Source organism: Pteropus vampyrus, unplaced genomic scaffold, assembly GCF_000151845.1.
Source record: "Pteropus vampyrus isolate Shadow unplaced genomic scaffold, Pvam_2.0 Scaffold1000005657, whole genome shotgun sequence".
Classification (NCBI taxonomy): domain Eukaryota; kingdom Metazoa; phylum Chordata; class Mammalia; order Chiroptera; family Pteropodidae; genus Pteropus; species Pteropus vampyrus.
The window spans coordinates 1-8,367 of record NW_011920059.1 but is presented as its reverse complement, the minus strand read 5'-3'; the positions used below and the strand labels follow the sequence as shown (position 1 = coordinate 8,367).

At 45.9% G+C, this 8,367-nt stretch overlaps 1 gene segment (V, D, J or C); it reads right to left on the bottom strand.

Moving 5' to 3' along the window:
* Positions 1-511: 511 nt before the first annotated feature.
* LOC105311645 lies at positions 512-983 on the bottom strand (the record flags this gene model as incomplete). The annotated part of the segment is given in 2 exon segments: positions 512-833; positions 917-983. Coding segments are annotated over 2 exon segments (368 nt in total), but the record flags the coding sequence as incomplete, so codon positions are not given.
* Between the last annotated feature and the right edge of the window lie 7,384 nt (positions 984-8,367).

Genomic DNA, 8,367 nt, shown 5'->3' with positions numbered 1-8,367 from the left:
AAAAAGCATAGGATGCCATGCAAGATTATTGGGAGAAACATGACATTAAAGGCGATTCTGTTAAGGTCTCAGATGTTAGTATGTTTATCATTATACTTGGAATCATAGCTGTACAATATTAAGCTTTTCTCTTGGTAATTGAATACTGGCTGGCCTGAATCTGGACTTGAGTATGGTGAGTGGGCCTAGGTATGTGTGTGTGCGTGTGTGTGTGCGTGCTTGTGTGTGTGTGTGTGTGTGTGTGTACCTTTTTATATTACTACTCTTGTCAATAACCAGGCAACTGATATGTTTGTACTGGCTTTATGAACACAGTGTTACCATAATACCGTGGATTAAAAATAAAACATTTTGAAACTGGCAACAATGGATTTGGCCCCTTCCTCTAGGGGCCATGGAGAACAAGCCCCCTGAGCCCGCACGAGCTAGACACGGCCTCTATGAACAGAAGACAGGGGATATCAGGGGCAGAGGGTACATTGAGCCCACGGTTTTTGTCTCACTTCCCCACCTGCATCTGTCACTGTGGAAATGGTCGCTGTGCCACAGAGCACAGTAGTAGTCGGCCTCATCCTCGGGCTGGGCCCCCGTGATGGTGAGGGCGGCCTTGCCTCCCAGCAGGGAGCCAGAGAATCGGGCAGGGACCCCTGGGGCCCGGTTGCTGCTACCACCTATTAGACCCTGGGGTACCTGGTAGGGCTTCTGTTGGACCCAGCTGGCATGATTACTAGTGGTGACGGCCCCAGCACTGGAGCCACAGGTGAGTGTGACCGTCCCCCCTGGGGATGTGGACAGTGAAGCTTCCTGAGTCACCACAGCCTGGGAAGTGGCCCCTGAAAAAAGTCAGGAGAGGGTACAGGGTCATGAAGATGCAATGTGACCTCCCCCGCCTCCCTATCCCAGGAAATCCCCCGACCTGTGCAGTGAGCCAGAAGTGCGAGCAGGAGAGGAGCCCAGGCCATGGTGTAGACGCCCCAGTGCTCTGCTTCTCAAGACCCGCAACAGAGTCAGCCTGCGCAGCTCTCATTATCACTCCTACCGCCTGTGGGGGCGGGGCTGCCATGCAAATGAGCTCCTCTCCCGGGAGTACTCAGCAATGTGGCCAGGTCACAGCTACTGAGCTGTTTCACATCAGTGACCCTGTGTAAATGGAACCCAGGGCCCAGAGGACTGGCTCACAGCTGAGCTTGTTTTCCCAGGCGCTGGCCCACAGCCCCCTCTAGTGTCGGTAGTGAGAATGTCACTGATGCACAGATGCTCTGCAAGGCTTTCCCTTCTTTTCCCTCCGTTGTTCTCAGGTCTGAAGTTTAAGGTTCCTTCGGGAGGTGACTTTCAGCCCCTGGAATTCTTCCCAGGAAACCTGGTGAAGGAATTTGGGTAGGTGGAAGCTTAAATGCACCACTGCCGCCTTTCTTCTTAACTCCAATTCACACAGAGCAACCGTCTGAGATGAGCAGAAGAGCCGAGATCTGGGGTTCTCTAACTCAGGTTCCCCTTAAACCCACCTAATGTTGTGTGTATCTAGGCCCATGATCTGTCCACCATCCTCTAGTCAGAAGCTTTGTTTTCTCCAGGACCCAGGAACATTTCGGAAGTTTCGAATGTTTGATATTTTTATAGTTCCCTATTGCCGAGAACCTTAGAGGACGCATTATAATTATATTATTACTGCTTAACAGACATTTCACATGGTGTTTTTATTACTCTTTTTCTCATGACAGGTAGCTCTACTAACACAGGGCCGTATGGCTCCAATGGCAGGAGGACTTGCCTCATACAGAGTATGCAGAACCCTTGTTTGTCTCGGATTCATCAATGTAGTATATTTCCTGGTCACCTGATAATGGGTCACAGCAGTTTTCCCATTTGTGGCACATGTGCTTCCAGAACCAGGGTGCTGTGATTCCTTTTTAGGAATAAAAATTGTGAAATATAATTATTTTTTATTTGTAAAGGAATCCAAAAATATCACAGACTGGGGAATCCCTAGTGGACTAGTGGACTCACTGGTTGGTGGACCCCGATACTTCGTAGGGTGTGTCGCCTATCCCCCAGAGCCTTATGTTTTACCAAGGACTTTGACGTACTTCCTACCTCTTGCTCATCTTATTCAAACAAATTGATGTCAGCAATATAATGTATCATTGTGAGGTTCTGTAGAACATGCAAATGGTTCAGTTTTCTTGGGGATATGTTGGCCAAGAGGAAGAGTAAAAATAATCTCGGGCAACGCTTTAAGTATACAGTCGTCCATTCAGTGTGTGTGTGAACAGGGTCTGACACTCTGTGCTGTCAGCTGATAGGCATGGAACGTCTGCACTGGTCAGATTCGTGGCTCTATACCACTTAAGTGAAACAGTATTAATGTGCTCTGGAAAATATACCACAACCAGCACAGCAGCCGCGGTTGGATACTACTTGTCTGTTTTTGCAATAGTCCACATTCATCTGGCAGAATCCATCTGTTTTTGTTGTTGTTTAATTGATGAATTAAATGAGGACATGTTGGGGAGCGGTACTCTGCGTTATTAAGTGTAGCACTAATCTCTGCTATTTTCCCAAAACTATATTATTTTTAAATTTTCTATCTTGAAGAAAAGGGATCCAGGCAAAGTTACAAGGCTTTCCCTTGGCCTTCTCAACTCCCGATGCTCTTACTTCTTACCTCTTCACCAGCCCAATAAACAAGTGTGGAGATTCTACTGACAATTGTGGGAATATGGCCATTGGGTGATTCTACGGAGTCACTATGGCGCTGCTGTAAGCTGTGCCTCCTCTAGACATCCAATATCCCTACTGAAATTGGGGGCATAGTATTGCTTTTTGTTCCTGAGGATTAATGTCACTTGGATCATGTGTTCAACAATACTCAAAATATCTGGATATTTCCTTGACTCCAAGGTATAGTCCATATGTCACGTGGGGGCAGCACTGGCAGAATTGTTACCATCTGCTTTGGTCAAGTGGTGACTACCTCACAGGGTCCTAGCCTAAATTTTCAGTTAGAGGTTTCTGGGCATGAAAAATGGGTTACGTCAATAAACTGGGCAATAAAACATTACATTTTACTAGGCTGGATACGCTCGCTCCCTGTTCATCCATTCTTCATCTTTTGACTGTGGAGACTGACAGTCTCTTTGGTGGCTACTGTCTGCCTCGTCCCCTGGAACACTGCACTGTGGTAGCCATGCGCAGGGCAGTTTGTGTGTTAGTCCTCTCAAGTTGCTGCTCTTTGCCTTAATTTTATCCATCTTCTTTCTAATAAGACTTGTCTCTGCCTTGAAAGTTTTAGAGATCCTATTACTTTTTTTGATATCAGAGAGAACATTTCAGCAATGGAATAACCTACTGTGAGCCCTAGTCTAGCGAGAACTACATGACTGAGCTATGAGACTGATGGGGACAGAGGAGCTGACGATGCTGTTTGTACTATGAGTGCACCTGTGATGGCTCAACAACCTGGAAATTAAAACCCATCAGGGAACACATGGGTGTCAGCAACCACACCTGACCATGTATAAACTCTCAGATTTCAAGAAGTCTATTTTGCAACACATGAAGACATTTGCTGTGGACCAAGACAGGTAGGGCATGCAAAGATGTACCATTCTCACAGACAGGTGCCGAATCACCAAATATCCAGGAAGGTGAAAATTCGCACGGCAGGGAGCGAGGCAGAAATGTAAGTCAAGCCGGTGGGAGGGATGTGGGTCCAGGGCAGGCCAGTCGTGAGCTTCGTCTCACTGCCCCTGCCTGTGTCGCTGTGGGGACACGTAGCTGCTCTCACTACCACGGTTTGCTCCACAATTGGATGACTCCTTCTTCCTCGGTGTTCTGGATAGTCTGGTACCAATCTAGGTCAGAGCCAGAACCTGAGAAACACTGGTTAAGGAGGGAAAGTTCTGGAAGTGATATACTGGAGGGAGGCAGGGGGAGGGCAGGAGGGCTTCTGCCTGAATAGGAGGCATCTGTGGGTGGAGTCCAGGGACTGCTGGGTTCTTTAATCGAAAGACTTTAGTTCTTTTTGTCAGAGATTTCTCTTTGGTTCTTGTCTGCAGATGGCTTCCCTTACTCGTTCACACCATGCTTTATGGATTTAGGATTTAAAACATGCGTGTAGATTTTACAGGCAGGGAGCTCTAGAAATGAGGACTCTTAAGCCCCACTCCATACCCACTGAATCAGTATCCACAGTTTGCAAGATGCCCAGATGATTCCTGTGCACTTTAAGGCATGAGAATATTTAGTCTAACACGTGCATGGAGGAGTTACTCTGTTTTTGGTTATTAATTGTTTCCGCTTGAATTTATTCTGCTTCCAACCAACCTGTCTGGCAAACTTGACTCACCATTTCATCCTTTTGAGTATTGTATGGCAAGAATAATGTACTCAAGGCTTCCCGTTGAAAATCGCCAGCATCTCCCTTTCGTCTTACTACAAGTATGACAAACTGTGTGGCTTAAACCATAAACTATTGTCTCACAGTTCTAGAGACTAAAAGTCCAAAATCCATATTACCTCCAAAACTTGCAGCGGAATCCTTCCTTGCCTCTTCATGACTAGTAGTGGTTTGAGGACAATTTTTGTCATTACTAGGCTTGCAGCTGCATAAGTCCAGACTCTGCCCTCAACTTCCTGTGATGTTCTCCTTGTCTTCATCTGTCGCCTTGTTATACGGACACCAGTCACTTTGGATTAGGAGGCCGCCCTGCTCCAGTACAGCCCCATCCTAGCTAATTACATCCGCAATGACCCTGTTTTCAAATAAGGTCATTCTTAGATCCCAAGGGATACAGCTTTAACATCTCCTTTGGGGGTGGGGGATGCAATTTAAGCCAGAACGTTAGGAAAGAAGAATCCTTTCAATAGTGTTTATAATTTTTAATATATTTTCAATATATGCAATGTGCTTGCTTTATATTAAAATGCAACTGAAGAAAAAATCTTCGGTGACATAAAATGAGCATTTCTTCCCTTTGGTCATATCTGGCAAAGAATGCGGGAGATGCTTTTTTTCTGGAGGAAATGCGTTTGACATTTATCTCTAGTTCTGAGCCGGCAGATGTTGTCCCTTCCGTAAAATAAAATAATGGAATTCTACTTTTTGTGGATCAGTTCCCCTGAAGTTGCTCATAAATTCCTTCCACTTCAGGACTCAAACAGGAATTAATCATTTTGGACCCCCTCTCCTTCTCTCTGTTGATGGTCAACATTTAGGCTCTGCTGAGAACCAGATGTGTCTGGTTATGTGGGATCATATTTGTACACACATTTAGTCAAACAAAGGTTTATGTCCTGGTTTCCCATCTCGGTCCCTCACTGTGTCAAGCACTAGTATACTGTAGCCAGCAGTGCTACTCATCCTTGTCCTCAAGCCTGGCCACCACCGAGAGGGTCACGGCCGCTTTGTCCCTGAGGATGAAGCCTGAGAACCGAGCAGGGGTCCAGGAGAGTTTATTGCTTTTATCATAAATCAGTGTCCTGAGGGACATGGCCAGACTTCTGCTGAAACCAGTATGGATAGTGACCATTGGTGACCGCTCCAGGTGTAGAGCCATAGGTGAGAGTGACTCTGTCCTGGGGACAAGGCCGGTGACGGCTCCTGAGCCACCACAGCCTGAAAACTGGATCCTGAAATGAAAACAGAAACATGTCATAAATGAAGAATAAAGGCAGAGAGATCCCTAAAGCCTGGTCTCTGAAATGACCATGACCCTGGGCAGTGAGTAAGTAGGGGGAGGAGGAGAGGAGCTCAGGTCATGGTGGGGGCTTTCCAACCTCCCTGGCCTCAGGCTGGCACTGGTCTCTGGGCCGTCCCTTCCTCTCCTCCTCAGCTCCCTGGGTGGAGAGTGTGTTTGGTGGGGCAACATGTAAATATGAGTGCACAGCACCATTCAATTCTGGGTCTGGCCCCGGTTTGTACCTTTACTCTCAGGAGGAGGCTGGGGCGCTTGTGAGCTCTGAGTCTATCCTTTGAGAGGAAGCACCTGCTGTCACCTCTAACTCAGACATGAGCCTGGGCGCAGGGCTCATTCAGTTACAACCCTTTGAGCTGGTTTCAAGCCTTCCAGCCCCAAGAAGACCCACAGCGCCTCCTGGTTGACGTCTTCTAGAGAATATTCTTGGTGGTGGGAACGATGCAGAAGGGGTGGCCTTATTTCTAGTTCAACCATTAATGAATCAATCCATAGGCATGTCACAAACAAATAAATAAAATAATAAAGAAGCAATATGTACTCTTGATCACCTCAGAGCGATTTGTTTTTAAATTCTATTTTATTTTTCAGTTCTCTATTTCTATTCGATTTCTTTGCATGACATCTATTTCTATTCTGAGTGTCTCTCTTTTCCCATTTCTTCCAGGAGTGTCTGTTGTTGCTAGTCTCATGGATTTTATGATTGTTGCCTAAAACCACCTGTCACATAATTTCATCATCCCAGTCATCTCAGTGTTGATATCAATAGATTCTCTTTTCATGTTCATGTTTACATTTTCCCGGTTCTGCATATGACAAGTGATGTATTTTCATGGAATCCTGGACATTTTGGAAATGACATTAAAAGACTCTGGGTCCCCATACTATTCCTCTAACCACGTGACCCTCCTGTTGAGCGGCAGCAGAAGGTCAGCTCCCAAAGGCCCAGCCGAATTTTATCACTGACTCCCACTGCTCTGTGCTGCTGACACCTCCTGGGGAAGATGGGGCAGTGATTGTCACTAGCTGATTCTCATCGACATGGGGGTATGTGAGACAATCCCCTGCTGGGCCCCGCTGACCTCAGGGAGGGAAGCACAGGGCTGAGGGGAGCTACTGAGCTCAGTGGGGACGGATGCTCAGTTCCCCACTGGGCCCTTTGCCTCACTGACACCACGGCGGGAGTGTCCACCTGCAGCACCAACTCCCCTTCCTCCCGCCCCTTATTCAGAGCTGTTAATGCAGGTTGGGGTCAAGGCTCAGCTCTCAGTGGTTCCCAAGACATCTGCAGGGGGGCACAGGAGAGCAAACTCAGTCTGCTTTGTACCATGTTATTCAGTCTCATTACTGAGGGATGGGGTTCAAGCTCAGCTCCTGGCGGGTCTGTCTGCATCGTGGGTGGCAGAACTGGACTCTAACCAGTTCCAACTGCCCCTACCTGGCTCAGGCTTGTTGAGTCTCTGATGAGATGGATGCTCAGCTTTCCTTTAAACCACCGACACACCCCCAGGTGGGCTATGGGGCATTGCCTGCTTCTGTCAGGAAGGGATGGAGACCAGGACACTGATCAGCAAGGCTGAAATCACTGGATGAGGGTGCAGTTGGGGGTTCTATTAGTGTGGGAGGGTGGAGTGTGGGTGTTGTCAAGCTATTTTCTCTGCTTAGGCTACCCAATTCCCAGATTCTTTGGCTAGGGGGACAGGGTTTTCTCGGAGGGGTATGTGAATGTGTGTGTGTGTGTGTGTGTGTGTGTGTGTGTGTGTGTGTGTGTGTGTGTGTGTGTGTGTGTTTTAAGACCGAATGATTTAATAATTTTATATTTACAGTAAACTTGAAAAGTTAGTACAAAAACATCTTATAGAAATTGCAATCCCATTCTTCTAACAGCCAGATCTTGAAAAATCATAGTCATACTTAAAAACTAAGAAATTAACCTTGGAAAAATAGTGTTAACTAAATTGCAGGTTTTATTCAGTTTATATCTTTTCCCACTAATATCCTTTCTCTGCTCCTAGATCCAATCCAAAAATCTAATAATACAATTTACATAGCAGAAAACAAGTATACACACAAATATATAAATATATGTCATATGACATACTATATATTAGAATTTTCCCTTTAAATTTACTTTGTATTGTTTCAACATAAAATTTTTCTATTCTGATTTTTTTTAATAGAGATGGTATAAATAAAGCCAACCAGAATTCTACACTCTGCTTCTCCTCCTCACAGCCCAGTGCTGGACGCCTTAGGGGAAGCTCATGTGGCAACACAACCACCAGCCCTGAACCTCCTGTCCTGACACCAGGGGAGTCAGCTCAGGTACGAGTATTTCTGGAAGCCAGTTCTACATAAGATGTATCCTAATAGCATAAAAACTCCTGTGAGCCATAAAATACATCCCTAAAGAATGTACGCTTGTGGAAATCCCTCCTAACTTCTGGTTGTAGTTTGAAATCAAGTCACAGTTTTCAGCGATGGCCTAGGATTTTAAATCTGTTTCTGAGTGTGTCCTGAAATGTTAACCTGATCAAATTTAAAACAGAAATTGTCAGTATTAGTTCACACTTATAGTAGTAGTAGAGGAACTTAGCAAACCTTATGTTACAAAAGGCTCCTGGTGACTTTGTTTAAACACAGATTCTAGCACACCAACACTCGTTTCTGA